Raw genomic sequence first — 24,178 nt, 5'->3', positions numbered from 1 at the left:
GGCACACAGAAGAAACTTGGTAAATGTTAACTGAATGAGCTCATAATTGCCTATGATCTTCTATTAGTAAAGATGGTAAATATTTTCATCAGTTCTTTCCTTGCCCCAGCAGGACCCCCGCTCTTCTAAAGATACGTCAGATGTCTGTAGATTTTAATAATCTTGTCTTGATACCAACCAAAGAGTAGCAAGCCAGAATAACTCTAGATCCTTCCAGAAACACAGCAGAACTCAGAACTAGTTCTGCCTGACTGAGATACTTAACAGAGCTCAGGTTGATGGTTCTGGGGTGAGGAAATGCCTGTAGCTTCTGTGCCCAGATACCAGAATACAGAAATATCCCCACTTTTTTCAGATTGTTGATGCCAAAATGGCTCTCTCAGTTGATATCTTTGATTAGTAAGTGGGGATCTACTTTCTACTTTACCACAGCCATCTACCAACCCAGAGAAGGTAATTCTTTTTTCTGCTTTTTCATGTATAATTTTATCAGAATGGTATATTTCACTTTCAGAGCCATATTCTTGCCCAGTGCTCCTGTGAATTAGATCTTCTGGACAACCCATGCCAGTCTCATTCTGGCCTGCCTCAACTCTGTAATTGTGCAGATTTGGTCTTTAGGCTGTGGACTCTGATTCTGGGATAGGGACAGAACTTTGTCACATTTCTCTGCCTCCACATAGGTTTCCCAAATGTCAGTCATTTATATACAACTTTCATGCTTTTTGCCATATTTACATACTACTAGTATCATTATCCTTAATATTTTTCTTTAAATTGATTCATTATTTACTAAAGTAAATACAGCCTTATCTTACCTAATACCATCGGTTAAAAATCATAGGTCTGAAATCTTATAACACTATGAAATAGATATTCATCAAATACATCAGTGGTTCTCACACCATGAAGTCCCTGGGTCCAAAGATCTGAGCTATCACTATTTATTTGTTTGTTCATTATATTGGTGATCTCTTTTTGGTTTACCTATTATTTCTTCTTTAGAGTTCTATTTTCTTTTCTCCAACCCATCCTATTTTAGATGCTTTTCATATGCATTACAGATTATTCATTTTATAAACAGAGATTATAGGATTAAGTATAGAGTTTTGAAAAAATTTCCAAAAGCCCAAAACCCAGTTCCAACTCCCTCAACATCCAATTTTGAGGTTTTATCTTTATTATTATTTTTTATTTAAGTATAGTTACATACAATGTTATATTATTTCACATGTACAACTAGTAATTTGGTAAGTTTATGCATTCTGCTATGTTTACCACAAGTATAGCTACCATCTGTCCCATTACATTGCTAATATCATATCATTGACTGTGTCCAACTCCAAGGGTTTAGTAATCACTCTGAGCCTCTGTTGGTTCATGCCAAAATGAGAAGAGTGACCCAGAAGCCCTCATTCTTTGAGGCTTTTTGGATTTGAAGCCCATGAACCAAATATATGTTATTTGACCATTTACAAAGAAAAAAATATTTCAGAACATTAGCATGATGAACCAGGAAGTATATGAAACAGTAGTTAACTGCTATATAATTCTGACTTTTTAAAATCGAAATATAAAGTCAAATGTCAATCAATGATATTTTTCATTGTCAGTATTTTTCTAACTTTATAGAACAATATATTCAGGTATTACCAAATGCAATATGGGCTAAACACAAATTCTAGAAAAAAACGTTCTATATCAAAACTAGGCAAAACTAAGGTTTTAGCATTTAAGTTCTGTTTGACTTTAATACACAACTCTCTCTCAAAAGGCCAGCAATATTGGGTCAAAGGACAAGTTCACTGAGACCGTGGATGACAGCCCTTATTGTCACAGCTGTTGTGTTGGTTCTAGCGATAATCATCGGTCTCCTTGTTTATTTTTTGGCGTTTGGTAAGTTTATCCCATTGTATTCTTTTAAAAATTTGAAGATCTACTCAATTTATTTCAAACCCTAGTATTTTCTAATATTTTGAAGTGTAATTTTCATTGCAACAATAATTTTCTTAAATGTATGTAAGCTTTGCAGAATGCAGTATTGGTATAAACATATCTACATTTGGGAAATGACCATCCTTTATAAAAATTAATTCTAGCATTTAAAATTTTAACTGGCTCACATAATATTACCTCATGAACAATGCAATACATCTTATGCTATTATATAGTTTAATAATATTTAATGCACTGAAAGTAAAAACATTATTTTAGTAGCAATTCTGACTTCAAGGTTAACTTATGAGAATATATTACATTCTATCATGATCTAATTAATAGCTTAAATTTATGAATTATCACTAACAGGTAATAATTTTGTCAGAAAACAACTGACAACAACATGACTATGAAAACATGTGATATTAAAAATGAGTTAGAAATGCTTGCAAATCATATATACGATAAAGGATTAATATCCAAAATATATAAAGAACTCAAATAATTCAATAGCAAAAAGCCAGACAATCCAATTTGGGAATGGGCAGAAAACCTGAATAGACATTTTTCCAAAAAAGATATACAAATGGCCAATAGGCACATGAAAAGATACTCAACATCTACTCATCGTCAGGGAAATATAAATCAGAACCACAATGAGATATCACCTCATACCTGTTAGCATGGCTAGTATCAAAAAGAAAAGAAAAGTAACAAGTATTGACAAGGATGTGGGAAAAAAGGGAAACCTTGTACACTGTTAGAGTATAAATGGTACAGCCACTGTGGGAAACAGTATGGGAATTCCTCAAAAAATTAAGAATAGACCTACCAGATGAGTTAGCTAATCTACTTCTGGGCATTTATCTGAAGAAAATAAAAACACTAATTTGAAAAGACATATACACTCCCAAGTTCTCTGCAACATTATTTACAATAGCCAAAATACAAAAACAACTTAAGTGTCCAACTATGAACAAATAAAGAAGATATGATATACATGTATGTATGTCACATATATATATGCATATATGGAGTATATACAAATATCAAATTATTATATTATACACCTGAAATTAGTATAATATTATATACCAATTTTAGTTTAAAAAAAAGGGGGGGGAGGTATTGGCCATAGTTATCACATGTTTAATTCCCAAGAGTTCATCATTACAGGACTTTTTTGCATGTTATTGCTTCTACTTTGATATTTACGCAGTTCAAATGAATTAAAGAGAAACCATCCATTTTTGTTCTCCCTTCCAGATCAGAAATTTTACTATTACCAGACCTCATTCCAGATCCCCAGTATTGAATATAATCCTGACTTTTCAGCTGAACACTCAAAAATGAGAAGAGACTTGAAACAAAAAGTCAATAATGAAGTAAGTCTGTCATCACTACTACTCTGACAATACTTTGGTGAAGAAGAAGTTTAAAATAAAGTAAGAGATAAACTGATAAAATATCAAATTATACCTATGTTGGGGATGCCAGATAAAATATAAAATTCTTAGTGAACTTCAATTTTTTTTAAAGATTTTTATTTATTTATTTGACAGACAGAGATCACAAGTAGGCAGAGAGACAGGCAGAGAGAGAGGGTGAAGCAAGCTCCCCGCAGAGCAGAGAGCCCGATAGAGGGTTCAATTCCAGGACCCTGGGATCATGACCTGAGCCAAAGGCAGAGGCTCTAACCCACTAAGCCACCCAGATGCCCCTCTCAGTGAACTTTTAATTTTAGATCCTACTGAAAATATATTTCATTCAACATTTTAAACATGCCTATACTAAAAATGATCCATTGTTTATCTGAAATTAAAACTTAACCATATTTTTGTTTGCTAATCTTGGCAACTTTAATCAACAGTATCTCATGAAAATTGGAAAAATAAACAGGGCAAAGAATAATTGCACCAAAGACTGAATAATAGGATCCCAAGAGAAAGCTCAAATACAAAAAAAAAAAAAAAAAAAAAAAAAATTAATAGAGTAATCTGGAAACACAGTTCAGTCATTTAGACACAATGATACAGTGATACACTACTACGTATCACTGTATTATTAAGCACCTAATGTGTGTATGACCCTGATACATTTCTCATTAGGCACCTTACACAAAACCTTTATTCCTGAAAATATACCACATAAACATACAGACATGCTCTTCTACTGAAGACTTCAGTTGTGTACACAGCTTCTACTGAGCCTAGCACTGACCAAGGATGACAGATCATTCTTGCCAGGTTCTTTATCCATTTCCCAAAAAAAATGAGCTGATGAAATGAATTGAAGGAACTGAGTGGGTTGGCATGTCTTTTCAAAAATACATCTGAAGGGGGCGCGTGGGTGGCTCAGTGGGTTAAGCCGCTGCCTTCGGCTCAGGTCATGATGTCAGGGTCCTGGGATCGAGCCCCACATCGGGCTCTCTGCTCAGTGGGGAGTCCGTTTCCCTTCCTCTCTCTCTGCCTGCCTCTCTGCCTACTTGTGATCTCTCACTGTCAAATAAATAAATAAAATCTTTAAAAAAAAATACATCTGAAGGAAATTTTAATTAAAGAAAATTGATCAAGGTAGGTGTAGTTTTTGTAGGAAGCAATATATTGAGTTTCATACGTTTAAGCTTTGAAGTCCGAACATCTAGATTCGTATCCAAATTATACTTCTTGAGAGTTTATGAGCTTTGGAAAAGCTACTTTAGCCCTCAAAGTTTCAACTACAAAACAAAGATAATTTCTCCTATCTCTCTGAGTTATCCTGAAGACTGGTTTATGTTGCAAATAAAAAGTATGACAAATTATGTCTGAATAAACATTAGCATCTGTTTCCTGTGCTCTCACATAACTTTCATACACCTTTGTTAAAGTGCTTACCACCTTGTAACATCATTATGATTTTGTAGGTCTATGCCCCTCTGAATTTGTGAGGGGCTAAGTCTACTTACTCATATTTTCTTTTTTTTTTTTTTTAAAGATTTTATTTATTTGATAGAGATCACAAGTAGATGGAGAGGCAGGCAGAGAGAGAGAGAGAGAGATGGAAGCAGACTCCCTGCTGAGCAAAGAGCCCGATGCGGGACTCGATCCCAGGACCCTGAGATCATGACCTGAGCCGAAGGCAGCGGCTTAACCCACTGAGCCACCCAGGCGCCCATACTTACTCATATTTTCTGTTGCCTGGAACTATGTCTGCCACATGGGAAGACCATAAAAATACACTTCAGTGAGATGACTAGTAAATAAATGGCCTACTCACTAGAACTGGCCGTCTCCTCTAGAGTATAAATGGAGCCAACGTAAAGAAGGAAAGTATAGTAATTTAGACCAGAAGTTGGCAATTTTTTTTCTCTAAGATGCCAGATAGTCAAGTATTTTCAGCTTCGCAGGCTATGTGGTCTCTGAAACTCTTTAAATCTATCATTGCAATGCAAAAGCAGCCATGAGAAATACAACAACAAATGAGTATGGCTATGGTCCAATAAAACTATTTATGGACACTGAAAGTAGAATTTTGTTAAATGCTTAGATGTCACAAAATATTATTCGTCTTCTGGTTTTTTTGACTGTTTAAAAAAATGTGAAGATCATTCCTAGATGATGGGTCAGACAAAAACTGTGGTTGTCTGGATTTGCCCTACAGGCTAGAATTTGCTGACCACTAATTTAGATGATAAATTACAATCCTAGGAAATACTGTCCTAGGAGAAATTATTAAAACTAGTGCCTAAAATGAATTTTAGAAACTTCTTGTAGCACTCAATAATCTAAACTCTTTATATGTTCAATTATAATGTATGGTTCACAAAGCTGTGATTTCAAAAGAAACAATAAAAAATGATGAATTTGGAACAAAAAGGGAAGGAGGCAGGCAGAAAACTTTCAATTATATGTAAGATATGTAAAGGTCATGTATAAAAATATATAAATGAATATAGAAAATCTGGAAGTACATAACAAAAATGTAAATAGCAGGTTCTCTGTACTGTGATTTGGAAATTATTTTAATGCTTTTCACTTTACTTTGCTGTATTTCTTGCTTTTTTTAACTTTTTACAATGAACATGTATTTGTTTTGTCAAATAAATGTATGTGTGTACATAAAACTATTTCCTTAAAAAACAAATTTCCCTTCATAATTGGAAGGAAAACATGTGGTCATTCAATTTTTTTTTAAAGATTTTATTTATTCATTTGACAGACAGAAATCACAAGTAGGCAGAGAGGCAGGCAGAGGGAGAGAGGGAAGCAAGATCCCCACCGAGCAGAGAGCCCGATGCAGGGCTCGATCCCAGGACCCTGGGATTATGACCTGAGCCAAAGGCAGAGGCTTAACCCACTGAGCCACCCAGGTGCCCTGGTCATTCATTTTCTAATAACTATTTATTTTTCAATAAATATGTTCACCAAACTATGTAGTATGACATGACATGGCACTTTACCAGAAAAAAATTGGTAAATTCGTTGAGTGAAAAGTATTTATTCAACTAAAATGACATACAAGTGGCATGTATAGTTTTGTCTTACTCTAAGTAATCATTTCATGTATTTTTCTTGGTAAGTATATTCTTTTTAAGGAAGTACCTGATAAATATACATTCTCATCCCCTCCTCCATTTACCTACCACAGGATCAAAATATGGTCCAAAAACTTCACTAAAGCCTACAAGACTGATCCTTTAATCACAACCATGATGATGATAACTGAGCTTGACTGGTAGTGGCTGTTAATTCCGTACACCATCAAATTTTTCAAAGAAATTCAGTCTCAGCACTTCCATCCTAATGTATCTTTTATACTGGCTACTGAAATACCTAGCTTAATTCAACTCTTGATATATATCAGACATCTTTGATCATGTGACAAGTTGTTCAAGTATCAACATCCAATTTTAGAGGTGACCTTATGACAAGAGGATTATGCCCAAATGAGCTTTCTGAGGATAGTTGCAAACAATCTTAGAACTAAATGCTATTACTGTGAATTTTATACAGGCATTTTTGTGATATGTTGAAATGTGTGAATTGATGTTTTAAAAAGTTCTACACTGTTGTTTTCTTTTCTCAGATAGAGAATATATTTCGAAGATCCAGTTTAAATCATCATTACATCAAGTCTCATGTTGTTGACTTTAGGTAATCACAATGAATTAATTTTTATGATAAAAGGAAACTGTATCACTTATTTTTCATTGTTTGATTTGTGGACAGGATCTAAAAATCTTAAATTTATCAAGAGAAAAAATATTTTAATATTATTACATTTAATTGTCATTTCTTCTTTACAGAGTACTTATAAGGAAATAACTTCTTAGCTTGGGTAGTGATACAACATATTCTACCGGTTGTCCTCTTAAAGACTACTGCATTCAGCAAAGGAATCTTGTAATCCTTGAAAATACTTTTCTCTTTTTTACTTACTTTATACACACATACAAAGTTGATGGATTTAATAAGCATTTTTATGTATTTTTCCAAAAAAAAATATAGAATGCTAAGATACTCTGCTTTCTCTGAATATGATTGAATTATACAAGAAGGGGATAATTTCAGTATTAACAACTATATGATACAGGAAGGAAGGAAATCCACAACAGCATAATATATAAAGTATTCATGTTGTATTTTCTTGAAGATATAACTAATGCTTAAATACTAAAGTATAAAACAATTATAAATAAGGCTATTACTCATTCATTGATTCTGGTGTTTTTCTTTTTCAGTTCAAGTAATGACGGTTTGAAAACAGACGTATTGCTTAAGTTTCAGTTTGCTTCTAACCATGCAGACACAGTAAAAAGGCAAGCTGACAACATTTTGCATCAGAAGTTGAAATCAAATGAAAGCTTCCTGAAGATAGATACTTCATTACCTTTTCTGAAAGGCAAGAAATCCCATTTTCCTTCCCTTGTTAGAGTTTATCATTTTCACATTCTTCTCATCTACAGGGAAAGCTTTATTTCACCATAAAATGAAACCACTTTTCGTTTTTAAATTTCTCATTTATTTGATAATAAACCATTCTCCACACAATCAACACCAAAGATTTTCTTACTTTGATTAGTGTGGAGAGAAGTATGAGACAAAAATTATATGGTAACCCAAATATAATATTTTTTTTAAGATTTTGGTGGAGTTCTTTGAATTAATTAAGCATGTATGAGATAAAAACCTAAACTCTGCTACTGATCTAGTAATCTGTGGTGCCTGGTTCTTTCAGCCGCACCACTCTCTCCAATCAGAATCCAGAATGAAAGAGTGGCGTGAACACAGAAATCACTTGAGGGATACAAACATGATTTGGCTCCTGTGAAAGGAGACTTGTCATTTTTTTCCTGACACTACCATGAGCCTTCCTACAGCATGCAGGATAGGACTGGCCCAGGGCATGGAGGAAACAAGAAGAAAAATGCCAGACCCTGATGATAGCTGTGTCTGGCGTAAAGGCACCATGTCATTTGCCTCACAGGCATAAGGAGCTACGTAATAGATATTTGGGGTATAAGATTAAACAAAGCTCATGATAATTCCAAGGCTATTGTTAACCTAACATATACTAACCTTGAAGTTGCCATATTTTACAAGAATTTGTATAAGCTATGAAATGAGACACTAAGGCTGACTTGTAATTACAGTTATTAATAAGTTTTCCCTTGGTACTTTTTCCCCCAAAACTGTCCCAGAGGGCTAGAGCAGATATATCATAATATGCTGACAGAAGAGAAGATTGCATTGTAGGTTTGGTGAAAGTCAAAAAGGGAAAAAAAAAAAAAAAAAGGCTTGAAGATAAGAACTTGAAGTTTCTTGAGTCATGCCCAACATTGAATTCTGTGAACCATGCAGATAGAACAGAATAAGACTCTGAATCCAGTGCTCTGTGCTTTAGATAGCAAAGACAAGACTTTCTGAAGAAAGCATTTGTTGAAGGATGTAGTAGGTATGGGTGAAGTTTTGATTTTCAAAATAATTTAATTTAATCTTGAGCTCCCATTAAGCCAAATGTTACAAACCTAAACTCTATCATTTTTGCATCTGTCCACCCTGACTTTGTGGTATTAGGGCACTTAGGTCCTTCATAGTGTTGCTGGATCAAGATGAGGGATTGGTCTATTCAGGTATCTGTGGCAAACTCTCCATCACCAGATCTCTTGCCGATCAGAGCAAGTTACAGTTAAGACATTCTTCATTCCCATGGAATGGTCTCCTTGGATTTATCATTCATCCTTTCTGTGCTTACCAAGGGTATTCTGAAATTAACTTGTTTATTTTTTTATTTCATCTTTTTATGCAAAAGACTGACAAGTCCTTGAACACAGGAAATATGTTTTCTGTAGTTACAGTCACATCCCGAAGATTAGCACAGAACTCAGCAGAGAGCAGGAACTTGGTATTTGTAAAATGACCTATCTTTAACTCTATAAACTAGCTCATTCTCTTGAAAGTAGGCAGGAAACAAAAGCAATCTTTAATTTAACAAGCACCACAGAACACAGAGGAAACTAGACCATTCTTCTTTCCATATAGAGCTTTAGAACTACAAAAAATACATAAAAATTTTAAAAACAAAACTCATAGAAATAATTTCAGTATATACAGTAGAAAAAAAATGTCTGGAATGCATTCCAGGAGGAAGTCTGAAGGTAGTGGTAGGAAGTACCCTAGACTAGAGCTCAGGAGACCCATGTCAACGATAACCACAGTAGGGCAGCCTGGGGTAAGTTACTGAAACTATCTTAGTTCCCGTTTTGCAAAATGAAATTAGTGGCAACTATGAAATTTTGGAAAGTTAAAAAACTTGAAACTTGAAACTTTGGAACTATGAAAATTTGGAAAGTTAGACTCCTTTGGAAAAAGTTAAAAATGCTTTGAAAAGGACAAGTATAAACATTTTAATGTAATGTATTATTTAATGGACTTTCACAGATATCTTTAGCACCCCTGATCCTAGGAAGTTGGAGAATTGATAACATGTCTTGAAAAAGGTAACTGAAAAACAAAAACACACACATGGCCCCAAAACACAAATACTGGAAGAGTTAGTTGGCAAATATCTTAAGTCTAAAACAGAAGAAACAATGCAGAAAATATTAGATATAATCTTTCAAAAGTAACTTATACAGGATCATACTAAATCTCAAAGGGAAGCTTTGAGTTTGGCTTTCAGAGTTAATAAGTGCAAGTTTGCTAAATAGCTGTCCATGTAGATCTTTTAAAAAAATTGTAGAATTAAAAAAATTGTAGAATTTTAGAATTCAAAAAATTGTAGAAATGCTCATGGATAATTAGGTGTATTTTTTTCCTAAAATTTATAGCCTTGTGATTTATAATATAAAATATGGTATATTTTATATTACATAATATAAAATATTTATGGCCTTTCTTCTCATTATATAGAAGTCAGAATTCTCTCCAGTGATTCTGAGTGACAAGGAAAAGGAAGGGAAAGGAAGGGAAAGAAAAGGAAAGAAGGGAATACCTTAGTATACCAAGGTATATATTGTTTTCCCCTTCCATTTTTGGACTGCACACTATATGATTAGTTCTTCAAAGGACAATGTTTAAAATAGTATATAAAAAGAAAAGAAAGATAATTCAGACTTTCTTCCAGTATGCTTGATTTATTTCTTTTCATTTAAATTCAATTAATTAATTGAATTTATTGAATTAATTAGTATATAGTGTATTATTAGTTTCAGAGGTAGAGTTCAGTGATTCATCAGTCTTTATAACACCCAGTGCTCATTATATCACATGCCCTCCTTAACGTCCATCACCCAGTTATCCCTTGCCCCCACCTACCAACCCTCTAGCAGCCTTCAGTTTGTTTCCTATGATTGAGTCTCTTAAGATTTGTCTTCTCTGATTTCATCCTGTCTTACTTTTTCCTTCCTTCCCCTATGATCTTCAATTTTGTTTCTTAAATTCCGCATATGAGTGAGATCATATGATAATTGTCTTTCTCTGACTGACTTATTTCGCTTAGCATAATACCCTCTAGTTCTATCCAAATCATTGCAAATAGGCAAAACTTCATTTTTGATGGCTGAGTAGTATTCCTGTGTGTGTGTGTGTGTGTGTGTGTGTGTGTGTGTGTGTGTGTGAAAGAGAGAGAGAGATCTTCTTTATCCATTCATCAGTCAGTGGACATTTGGGCTCTTTCCTTAGTTTGGCTATCGTGGATATTGCTGTTATAAACATTGGAGAACAGATACCCCCTTTGGGTCACTACATTTGTATCTTTGGAGTAAATGCCCAGTAGTGCAATTGCTGGGTCATAGAGTAGCTCTATTTTCAACTTTTTCGGGAACCTCCATACTGTTTTCCAGAGTGGTTGGGCCAGCCTGTATTCCCACCAACAGTGTAGGAGGGTTCCCCTTTCTCCGTATCCTTGCCAACACCTGTCGTTTCCTGACTTAGTTTTAGCCATTCCAGCTGGTGTGAGGTGATATCTCATTGTGGTTTTGATTTGTATTTTCCTGATAATGAGTGATGTGGAGCACTTTTTCATGTGTCTGTTGGACATTTACATGTCTCCTTTGGAGAAATGTCTATTCATGTTTTCTATCCATTTCTTGGCTGAATTATTTGGTTTTGGGGGGTGTTAAGTTTGATAACTTTTTTATAAATTTTGGATACTGCTCCTTTATCTGATAAGACATTTGCAAATATCTCCTCCCATTCTTTCATTCTTGTCAACTGTTCACTCATGTCTTTTGTTCTTGTCAACAGTTTCCTTTGCTGTGCAAAAGTTTTTTATCTTTACAAAGTCCCAATAATCATTTTTGCCATTGTTCCCCTTGCCTTTGGAGATGTGTCTAATAAGAAGTTTCTGCAGCTGAGGTCACAGATCTCACTGCCTGTGTTTTCCTCTAGGATTTTAATGGATTCCTATCTCACATTTAGGTCTTTCGTCCATTTTGGGTTTATCTTTATGTACAGTGTAAGAAAATGGTCCAGTTTCATTCTTCTGCATGTGGCTGTCCAGTTTTCCCAACACCATTTGTGAAGAGATTGTCTCTTTTCCATTAGATATTCTTTCCTGCTTTGTCAAAGATCAGTTAACCATAGAGTTAAGGACCCATCACTGTTCCCGTGATCTATGTGTCTGTTTTTGTGCCAGTACCATATACTGTTTTGATGATTACAGCTTTGAAATATAGCTTGAAGTCCAGGATCGTGATGCCACCAGCTTTGGTTTTCTTTTTCAACATTTCTTTGGCTATTCAGGGTCTTTTCTGGTTTCATACAAATTTTAGGATTATTTGTTCCAGGTATGTGAAAAAAGTTGATAGTATTTTCATAGGGATTTCACTGAATGTATAGATTGCTCGAAGTAGCATAGATATTTTAACAATATTTGTTCTTCCAGTCCATGAGCATGGAAACTTTTTTCCATTTCTTTTTGTCATTTTAATTTATTTCATGAGTGTTCTATAGTTTTCTGAGTACAGATCCTTTGCCTCTTTGATTTGGTTTATTCCTAGGTCTCTTATGGGTTTTGGAGCAATTGTAAATGGGATCAACTCCCTAATTTCTCTTTCTTCTCTCTCATTGTTACTGTATAGAAGTACAGTTGATTTTAGTGCACTGATTTTATATAGGGTGCTTGATTTTTAAAAATATTTTGAAATAATTATAGATTCACAAGAAGTTGCAAAGAAATTTACTTGGATATCTTATGCACTTGCATGCTCCCCCCGGCCTTTGGTAGTGTTAACATCTTATACAACTAGAGCACAACATCAAAACGAAGAAATTGGCATAAATACAATCCATTGAGCTTATTCAGATTTCACAGTTACATGATCTCATTTGTGTAGGTATAGCTCTATGCCATTTTATCACGTATGTAGCCTTGCGTAACTACTACGACACTCAATATATTCAACTGTACCATAACAGGATTCCCCTGAGTTACCTCTTTATAACTACACCCATCTCCTCTACCCATTCCTAGCCTCTGGCAACCACTAATCCTTTCTCCATCTCTATAATTATATTATTTCATGAATGTCATGTAAATCACACTTTGTATCTTTTGAAATTGACCTTTCCCACTCAGTGTAATTTCCTTGAGGTTCATCCATGTTGATGTGTGTATCAATGGTTTGTTCTTCACTATTTCCTTCCTCTTCCTTACTTTAGGCTTACTTTGCTCTTCTTTTTCTGTTTGTCTGTTTGTTTTTTGTTAGGAACTCAAGAATACTGATTTGAGATCATTTCTCTTTTCTTTTCTTTTTTTTTCTTTTTTTTAAGATTTTATTTATTTGAGGGAGATTACAAGTAGGCAGAGAGGCAGGCAGAGAGAGAGGAGGAAGCAGGCTCCCTGCCGAGCAGAGAGCCTGATGCGGGGGTCTCGATCCCAGGACCACAGGATCATGACCTGAGCTGAAGGCAGAGGCTTTAACCCACTGAACCACCCAGGTGCCCCATTTCTCTTTTCTAAATAAGCATTTAGTGTTATAATTTTCCTCTCTGTAATGCTTTATCTGCATCCCACAATACTTGCTATGTTGTACTTTCATACTCACTCAATTCTATGTAATTTTTAATTTTCTTTGGGACTTCTTCCTGAATACATGTATTGTTTAGAACTCTGTTGCTTAATTCCCAAGTGTTTGGAGATTTTTCTCCTTCCCTTTCTGTTATTGATTTCTAATTGACCCCACTCTGAACAGAGAACGTACTCTGATTTCAATTCTTTTAAATATGACACAGGATATGGTCTATTTTAATGCTCCATGTGTGTTTATAATGTGCTTTCTGTTATTGCTGCATGGAGTTTTATAAATGTCAGTTAGATGTTGTTGTTGATGATGTTGTTTAATGCTATATATCCTTGCTGACTTTCTGTCTAGTAATTGTATCAGTTGATATCAGAGGCTGCGTGCAGAAGTTCACAGCTACAACTGTGAATTTTTCTATTTTTTTTCTTCAGCTATTTTAGTTATTGCTTGATGTATTTTGAAGCTCTGCTATTTGTAAACATGCATTTAAAATTGTTACTTAGTCTTAGTAGATTGATTCTTCTATCATTATGTAATGTCCCTCTAGGTACCCAGTAATTTTCTTTTCTCTGAAGTCCATTTTATCTGATATTAGTAGAACCATTATTGCTTTTTTTCAGATTCTTTGGCAAGATCTTTTTCCATCCTTTTACTTTCAATTTAGAAATTTCAGTGTAAAAAGATAATAGTTGAGTCATGTTTTCCTAATCACACTCTGTCTTTTAATTGATGTATTTAAACCATCCATATATTAAGTATTGTTGTGTTAGAGCTTAAATCTTTCATTTTACTATTTGCTTTCTTTTGTCCTGTGTCTTGTTCCTCTGTCCCTTTTTCCCTCCATCCCTGTAACATGAACATTTGTTTTAGATTTCCATTTTCATTTATTTGTAATGTTTTTGAGTTTATCACTATGTATAACTGTTCTAGTGGCTACACTAGGTATTAACATACACATGCATAACGTCATAGCCTACTGGTGGCAACATTATACCATTTCAAATGAAGTGTAGAAACTTTACTTCCATTTTGGTTTCTTTGCCCTCCCCATTTTTTAGATACCTTTATCTCTATATATATTTTGCACATCATATTAGTATTTCCTCTCTATATATTCTGCACATCAGATGGTGTTGCATCTCTGGTTTCACCATAAAATATGTTTAAAGAAACCTAGGAGGTGAAAAATGGTTTATTATGTATATTTATGTTTCTACATATTCTGTCTCTTTCCTTTCTGAAGGTACTAGCCTTCTTCTATTATCATTTGTATTTTGTTTGGAGAGCTTCCTCTAGCCATTAGCCAAGAGTAGGTCTTTTAGAAACTGAAATTCTTTTCATGTACCTTCATCCGAGAATACCTTTATTTCTAAATATAGTTTCAATGGATATAGGATTCATGGTTGATAGTTTTTTCTTTCAGAACTTGAAAAATGCTATGCCACTTCCTTTTGTCCTCCACGGTTTCAGATGAGAAAACTGCTGTTATTTGAATTGGTGTTACTTTATAGGTAACGTATCATTTTTCTGTTTTTAAGAATTTTTTTCATTGTCTTTAGCTTTTAGTAACTTAATTATAATGGGTTTGGAGGGGATTTGAGTTTTTGCTATTTGAGAATTTCCCAGCTTCTTGAATCTATACATCTTTGTCTTTAGCTAAATCTAGGGAGTTTCCAACCATTATTTCCTAGAATACTTTCTCAGTCTCATACTCTTTTTCTCTTCTTCTAGAACTCTGATATGAATGTTAAATCTTTTGTTATTATCCCACAAATCTCAGAGGCTTTCTTAATTTTTTTTCAGTCTCTTTTCTCTCTGTTCTTCTGAGTAAATATTATTTAATTTCTTTGGAATTTACTGTGATTCTATCCTCCATCTCCACTCTATTATTAAGACCATCCAACAGGGTTTTTTATTATTATTACTGTTATTATTAGTAGTATTGTTATTATCAGCCCTATAATTTTCTTTCTTTCTTTTTTTTTTTAAATAGGCTCCATGCCCAGTGTGGAGCCCAACATGGGGCTTGAACTCACAACCCTGAGATCAAGACCTGAGCTGAGATCAAGGGTTGGACGCTTAACCAACTGAGCCACCCAGACACCCCTCCATTTGGTTTTTATAACTTCTGTTTCTTAGCTTAGATTTTTATTTTTTATATGTTTTGGGAGAATTTGTAATTGACTACTAAATTATTTTTCTGGCACCTGCTTTAAAATCCACATCAGATACTTCCAACATCTTCTTTACCTCAGTATTGGCATCAGTTGATTATCTTTTCTCATGCAGATTGTAGTTCTCCTGGGTTTTGGTATGGCAAGTAATTTTGTTTGTATTCAGACCTTTTGATTATTAAGTTAGGAGACTCTTGATCCTATTTAATTCTTTTATTTTAGCAGGTAGTCCACTTATTTATGTTTAGAGTGTAGAGTCTCACCTACTTTCATTGTTTCAATAACAATTTAGTTTTCAGAGTCCTTGCAGTACTATTCTAGTCTTCTGGAGCTTCCTCGCAACCCCTGCTGCCAGCAACATGTATGGGAGTAGAACAGGCTTCTCTAAGCTGCTTTGCATCCCTAGGTCGTCATTTGTGGAGGAGTGCAGTGGGCCTGAATCTATTTATGTCACTGGGTGTATAAAGGTTGATGTTGTCCCTGTGGGTGTCTGTCTGCAAGCTGATCCCCTGGTTAGAAAGTGGGGTTTAGGATGGTCAAAGTCTTCTTGCTGTCACAACTTCTGACAAAATGGATAGTCAGCCCTGTATTGTGAAGCAGGAGATTTGGGCTCCTCACTAGGTCTTTGTTGTGCGTCTTCTTTCCCTGTATTGGGATGGAGAGAACAGATTATTCTCGAGATTTTTTTTTGTCTATGCCTATTGATGGTTCCAGATTGCAGACCTTTCTTGGTCTCAAGTCCAGAGTATATGTGAGATGAACACAACACTAGAAAACTCACCACATTGTCCTTAAAACACTGTAGTCTCTAGTCATTTTGCCTACCTCCTTCCAGCTTTCAGGGTTCTTTTATTATCTGCTAGATAATTTTCAGGGTATTTAGTTGTATTTATAGAAGAAGAGCAGAAAAAAGTGAGTCTACACAATCTTGTTCTAGAAATGGAGATATTTAACTTCTTTTATCCTGCATGTGGAACACATCTACTAGATAATGTGTACATATGAGATACAGCATCACCATGGAAGTTCATCAATAGTTTCTGCTGATAGAAATGAGCCAAGGCTAAAGTTATCTGTGAAGTAACCATAATTCCACCCCCTCACTGATCCATAACCTATAGCAGGTAACACTAGATTAAAATCGACCTTACAGTGAAATGGTTGTAGGACAAGTTTCTTACCTTGATAAATATTTAAACCATGTCCTTAATAGTTTTGCCTCATAATATTATTGTGTGGATATAGCAGTGTTTGGTACAGTCGCTAGTACAGAGGACTCAGTAAACTATTAGTTACTACTGCTCATTATTATCTCAGCAGAATCTATTTGTGCCAGGAACTAAATTACCTGTCCTCATAGAACATTTTAATTGGAATAAAAAAGATAATGGTCCATTAAACAAGTATATGAACAAAGTAATATCAAATAATATGACTTTCCATACAGAGAATAGGGAGTGGGAGCCTACTTTGATTTGGCACGGAAAGTCTCTCTGAGGAGAGGATTTTTAAGCTAAGATCTGAATGACAACAAGGAGTCAACCATGAAAATGGTCATGGGAAGAGCATTTCTTCAAGGAGGAACAACTAGAACAAAGACTGCCAGAATACCTTGGCACAGTCAAGAAACAGAAAGGCTAGGGTGGCCGCTGAGTAGTGGCTTCAAGCAAGAACAGTTCAATATGACCACAAAGACATAAATAGGGACCATGTCATATAGCTCCAGGTAGGAATTCTGGGGTTATTATAAAGATCAGGGAAGCCACTAGAGATTTGCTATTATTGGCAAAACCTAATTCTATGGGATTTATTCTAAGAAACACAAACATAAGCTGAGTTCCTAGCAGATGAACACAATGTTCCTCTTTAGAGTCTGACTGAAAGATTCATTAATTTGCAAGCTTACCAAAACTCTACACTGGTTTTCATCTTAACAGAAACATGGATTTGGATTACTTATTATACTGTCTGGTATAAGGAATAATTCATATAATTTTAGGGAATATTCACTGATCATGCTTCCTTTTGTTTCAGTTTATGATAAAATGACTAATATGTATTGAGGATTTGTTATTACACTAGTAGATCTTTATTCCAGTTGGAGCCTCTGTGGAGATGTCAGCATCTAAGATGCTCTGAGGACAAAAGGAAATGGTATCCACCAGATAATAGTACATATATGAAAGTAGTCTTAGATCCTCTTCAGCATAACCTGCATTTTAATAAATTGGTATGGCTAAGTTAATTAGATGTAGTCCTTCTTCCAGACAAACAATATCCTTCTCAATGCCAATGATTTTAAAATTATAAACCAGGATTTTCCTAGAGTCCACAAATAGAAGAAAAAATTTACATCCAGGCCTCTCCTTTTTGTAGGGATTTATTTTACTGTCTTTAAGAAATTCCTGAATAATTCAGTTCATACTAACCAGAAACATTCATGACATGTAAGCATAGTATTTTCAAATTATAATTGTTCCATTACTGAGCAATCATCTTGGTTGTTTTTTTTTTTTTCCAGATATGAATGAAGCAGAAGCAGAACACATTCTGAACAGCTGTAAGTTTGAGAATATCACTGCAATGTTTGCAAATCAAATTCCATAAGTCAAAATACTGCTAGAGTTTCTCTATCCCCACGTTTACTATTGCTCCAAACTATATAATATCTCTGAATGGATGTGTGACTTAACTCTCCATGATGGGAAAAATTACTACTAATACCTGGGAATGTTTATGTGAGAATAACTTGTTATTCCTCACAGGAAGTTTCATTGACAACTTCTTTTAACAATTCCCTATCATTTTATCATATTTCTTTATATTTGGCTCACTTTGTTAAAGTAGAAAACCTTGCTTAGAATTAAATGACACACATTAATGTTAATATGTGAATTTTGACACTTAAGTTATAGTAGGGTAATTGTTATAATATTAGAAAAGCATTTTAAGTGTACAAATGGTATTTTCCTGCAAAAAATAGTGTACTTTTGACACACAAAATTTGTCAAATATCACTGGGATGCATCATCATACATAAGAAAATGACCTAGAAAGATATATAAAATCATAAATAAATTAAAAAAAAAAAAACCCTTAAGCTGAAGTTGCTGTAAATGTACCAGGGAGGACATTAAATAGTTTACTTTTTTAAGTCAATACTTTTTCAATGTGAATAATCACTATTTTATTATATAATTTCAATTAACTTTTTAAAGGCAAGGTAAACCTATTAGTGTTTCCATCTTTAACTATGTGCCAGACACGCCCACACATGTTTATAACTCTGGTTATAAATAACCATCTTATAGCTATACTTGTGAGCATAGCATAATGCTTAGAAAAGTTGAATCTCTATGTAATATACCTAAAACTAATGTAACGCTCTGTGTCAGCTAAAATAGACAAGTAAAATAAAATAAAATACTAATAAATAACTACCTTGTTTCCTTCTGACAGGTTGTGGACGAGGGAGGGAATTTCCATCTATGGAAAGAATTGCTGATGGTTATCCTGCAAAGAAAGCTGATTGGCCCTGGCAAGCCAGCCTGCAAATGGACGGCATCCACTTCTGTGGAGCTTCTTTGATCAGTGAGGAGTGGCTCCTGACCGCTGCTCACTGCTTTGACATGTAAGTCCTCAGTCTGTACCAACAGGATCACCAATGTCACTTTCTTTTCTCACCTTCATTTCCTATAATTCTCGTTCCTTTTTCATTCTTTTTTTTTTAAAGATTATTTATTTACTTATTTGACAGAGAGAGCATGAGCCGGGGGAGGGGTGACTCCTCACTAAGCAGGAACCTGATATGGGCTCCATCCCAGACCCCAAGACCCCCATAACCTCAAGATTATAACCTGAGCCAAAGGCACATGCTTTCATTCTTTTACGAGCATCTTAGTCTCCCAAAGAAACTCATGATTGTGAAGCAGGCTTAGGAACTGATTATAGTTACTGAAGAAGAGTAGAAAAGTTAGAGAAATCTTCATTTCCAACTGAAAATATATTCCCCGGAATATATTTTCCTAACTCTAAGAACAAGTCAATACTGTCAAAAGTTAAACACACTCAGCAGTTTTCCTAGGATATATTGAGATTTTTTTAAAACTCTGCTAATACAGTATCTGAACCCACAAATTTACATCAGATTATCCCACAAGACTATCTTTAGGATTGCAATTTTTAATCTTTTTTGAAGATTTAACATATGGACTATATGGAGATAATAAAGAGATAATAATGACTAGGGAAATTTATAAAATATGGGAAAAGATTCTGGGTAAAATGTTAACTAAAAAGAAAAGATAAGAAAACAATATACAAGGTGTGACTCCAGTCTGACACCTTTCACTCCCCTCTTCCCTTTTCTCCCTCTCTTTTTCCCCCCAAATAACTGAATGCATATGAAGGTATACATGTGTGTGAATATGTACATATGTCTAATTTTTATTTACTTATAGTCTCTTCAACAAATCTATATTACTTTTATATCTAAAATAGCAATAATATTTTGTTCCCTTTAGAAAATACAAACTCCCCCTCAAAGGAAGTAACTTAAGCTACCTTAGAATGGGGGCATTTGGATCAGCTAAATGAAAGAAAGTAGTCCTTGGGGGGGTGAAGCTTCAAATAAGGTGGGAAGACCCACCAACTACCACCTTAAACAATTTGCCCTTCTACCACCCCTATGTCTCATGCTGATTCAGAGTCCTGGGCAACTTTAGATCAGAAATGAATCAACCATAATCCTTTTCATCTGTGATCAGTTACAAAAACCCCAAACTCTGGATGGCTAGTTTTGGAACAACTCTCAGCCCTCCACTGATGAGAAGAAAGATACAATCAATCATCATTCATGAAAACTATGCTGCCCATAAGCATGATGACGACATCGCTGTGGTGAAGCTCTCCACCCCTGTCCTATTTTCCAATGATGTGGGCAGAGTCTGTCTCCCAGATGCTACTTTTGAAGTCTTGCCTCAGAGTTCAGTGTTTGTCACTGGATGGGGAGCATTAAAAGCTAATGGTGAGTATCTCAGTTAAAAAAAAAAAAAGCTAAGCAAAAAATGCAAACCTATCTTCCATTTGAATGGAGATGTAAAATAAAATTGAAAATCACATATTGAAAATTGAAAATCACATAATATTGAAAATAAGAGATGAAATCAAGATGTCCCTTGGAAAATATCACGAAACAGCACATAGAAAAATCTAGATATGGTGACTTTCGGAAACTTTGGCTAGAACTATTACACGGTATCTATGTTTAATGCCTTCTTTATGGGTTACTTTGGAAATTAGTTATAACTTTCTTTTCAAAAATTATTCAAGCATATTTTTTCACATTCCTTCTTTCTGTGGCTGTCTTCATATGCAGAGATTCTGCTATGGCTGCATGAATCTTAAAGTATGTAATTTGTGAGCAGTAATGATGATAAACTTCTGTAATGTGTCAAGCAGCTAAACAAAAACAGCCTTACACAATTATTTTAAATGGCATGTATGATGCTAAATATTAAATTGTGGCCCCTCCAATCCACATAACTTTGGAGGAGTTTTTTTGCCTCAGGATTTATAAAGTTCACAAGTACGACATTTTACTACATTTACTAACACACAATAAAGTGCAAAGATAGATCTTTAGATCGTGATGTGAGTCTCCAGTTTCTACCTCTCTTAGGTGATCAACCTGCACATAATCTAATCGGCATCTGAATTTCTGACTCTTGCTCCAGACTCTTGCTAAAAAGTTATAGTCTGATTTATGTACCTCCTCCAACTATAGCTTTTATCTACTGAGTCTTTGTCACTTGACTTTTATAGAAATATGCTTGCCTTCCATATGTACTTCAAAATTCTGAGACTGGGTCCAGCTTTTTGTACTATCATTATAATCTGAAAATTCTTTTCCTCATCTCTGGGGGGTCTGCCTTGTTTTGTAAGTACACAAGCTAACCCTACACCTAAAGGAGCTTGAGAAAGAACAAGAAAGAAACCCTAAACCCAGCAGGAGAAGAGAAATCATAAAGATCAGAGCAGAAATCAATGAAATAGAAACCAAAAAAGCAATAGAACAAAACAAAACTAGAAGCTGGTTCTTTGAAAGAATTAATAAGATTGATAAACCCCCGACCCGACTTATCAAAAAGAAAAGAGAAAGGACCCAAATAAATAAAATCATGAATGAAAGAGGAGAGATCACAACTAACACCATAGAAACACAGACAATTATAAGAAACACAGACAATTATAAGAACATACTATGAGCAACTCTACACCAACAAATTTGACAATCTGGAAGAAATAGATGCATTCTTAGAGACATATAAACTACCACAACTGAACTAGGAGGGTTTTAAATATGTAATTCTGAACCCTACAGTTCACTCCAAGAGCTTCCATTGACTAAAATTTGAATATGGGACAAAGCACTATCATAACTGATTACATCAATTACTTTGTAGCTCACAATAAAAATGTGAGATAGGTATCATTTTCTCATTTTACATGCGAGTAAAATGAAGCTTACTATGATTAAGTAAATTGCACAGGGCTAAATAGCACATAAATTGTGCGGTGTTCAAACTCCTCTATGTGCTGCCTCCAAGACCAGAGTCTTTAGCATAGAATTGGCCTGACTAGTTGATCAAACTGACAGCCCTGCCCTCCTTCCTCTTCTCAATTGTCTTTGAAACTGTTATAAACAGAGCACCCATCTTTATATGAAGGACTAACAGTGTTTAAAAGTTGCTACACTTGTTATATGCATGAATCATTGAATACTACACTAAATACTAATGATGAACTATATACTGGCTAATTGAATTTAAATTTTTTAAAAGATTAATTAATTAATTAATTAATTTTATAAAGCTGTTAAGGGGTAATGAGAACACAATGACTAAAACCATACAATACACAATGAAATGGTACTTTTCATACAACAAATCAATAAATGCATGGGTCATTAATAAAACACAATCTATTTCTTCTCCTGGTATTTGTTACTTACCCTGGTATTAGTCTGGATAGCCATTTAAGATCGAAGTAGACATGGTCTTTCTCATGAAACAATAGCATTCCATCTACTCAGTATTAAAAATTACTTTCTGATAGTACAACATTGCTCTATACTCCTCTTCCTAAAGGATTCTCAATTCCTGGTATCGCTGTATCCTTTTTAGAGTGAAGTGGCAGATTTCCAGGTAAGGTAAGGTGAACTACCACAGATCATCACAGGTGGTGAGAAATGCTTTCATTTAAATTTAATTTAAATCTAATGTTTAAATCTAATATATTACACATTTAACTATGTGATGGTAGCAAGAATCATAACTGGGTAAGCTTTGGTTTTCTCATCTGAAAATGAAAATATTCTTTTTTTTTAAGATTTTTATATATTTGACAGAAAGAGATCACAAGTAGGCAGAGGGGCAGGCAGAGAGAGAGGAGGAAGCAGGCTCCTTGCTGAGCAGAGAGCCCGATGTGGGGCTCCATCCCAGCACCCTGAGATCATGACCAGAGCTGAAGGCAGAGGCTTTAACCCACTGAGCCACCCAGGCACCCCTAAAAAAAAAAATACTCTTATCTATCTTTGTTGGTTATTGCAAGGATTAAGTAAGACAGTGGAAGTAAATGTGCCAAGAATGGTACCTAGCACATAGAAGACACATAAGAAATAGAATTTGAACCTGAGCACTGTCACTAAGCACAGAGTCAACTTCAAGACATATTTTATCACTGATCCATCCTTTTTAAGATACAACAATTAACTATCATAAGCAACAATGTGAAGATTCTTCATCTATTAATTTTTTTTTCTTCTCTAGGTCCCTTTCCCAATACTCTGAGACAAGTTGAAGTAGAGATCATAAGTAATGATATATGTAATCAAGTTCATGTATATGGTGGTGCCGTATCATCAGGAATGATATGTGCTGGATTCTTAACAGGAAAACTAGATGCCTGTGAGGTAAGAATAGACTCAAATCCACAGAAGTGAATTTGTTGACTAGAGGTGGCCATACTGACCATAACCAATGTCATTTCATATGACCCCCAAAAATTAAGTTGTGGAAGAGAGAGGAGAGTATAAAAAGAGGAAACAGGAGAACTATAAGAAATACTCCTCTTTTAACACCCTCTTATTTTCCAAAACCATTTGTAAAAAATGACCATCAGTTGCAAATTAGAACTTTAACTGAAGAAAAAAAAAAACAAAAAACTGGGAGCAGATAATGGAAACCAAGCCAGAAAATCACACAATCATTGCTTCAAGTCACAGTGGTAACCACTTAGTTATATAATCCCTACTACTTGTAAGGCACTGTGGAATGAGGTCTGCAGGTAACTCCATGTCCAACAGAAAATCATTTTACCAGTACTTAACCCTTTGACCTTTAGCAGAGTACATTCAGCTAGAATCGCACTATTAGGAAAAAAATATATTTATCCACATTAATTCATATTAAAGTGCTACCTCACCAATTATATCTAAAAACTAATTAAATAAATAGTTTTTCCCCAAACCATACAGAACTTTAAGTGTTAAGCATTTAAGGAG

At 34.7% G+C, this 24,178-nt stretch overlaps 1 protein-coding gene across 1 annotated transcript in view; it reads left to right on the top strand.

The window, feature by feature from the left end:
- LOC116584059 (transmembrane protease serine 11G-like) overlaps positions 1–24,178 on the top strand; it is a 44,398-nt gene that overhangs the window by 17,880 nt on the left and 2,340 nt on the right. Inside the window, exons 2-9 of the mRNA XM_032332035.1 lie at positions 1,775–1,896; positions 3,205–3,323; positions 7,003–7,070; positions 7,658–7,818; positions 18,137–18,175; positions 19,075–19,246; positions 20,382–20,641; positions 23,445–23,587. Of these exons, the coding sequence (XP_032187926.1) occupies positions 1,775–1,896; positions 3,205–3,323; positions 7,003–7,070; positions 7,658–7,818; positions 18,137–18,175; positions 19,075–19,246; positions 20,382–20,641; positions 23,445–23,587 (1,084 nt within the window). The remainder of the gene's footprint in view (positions 1–1,774; positions 1,897–3,204; positions 3,324–7,002; positions 7,071–7,657; positions 7,819–18,136; positions 18,176–19,074; positions 19,247–20,381; positions 20,642–23,444; positions 23,588–24,178) is intronic.

This window comes from Mustela erminea, chromosome 2 (assembly GCF_009829155.1).
Source record: "Mustela erminea isolate mMusErm1 chromosome 2, mMusErm1.Pri, whole genome shotgun sequence".
NCBI lineage: Eukaryota > Metazoa > Chordata > Mammalia > Carnivora > Mustelidae > Mustela > Mustela erminea.
This window is presented reverse-complemented; position numbering and strand designations above follow the sequence as displayed.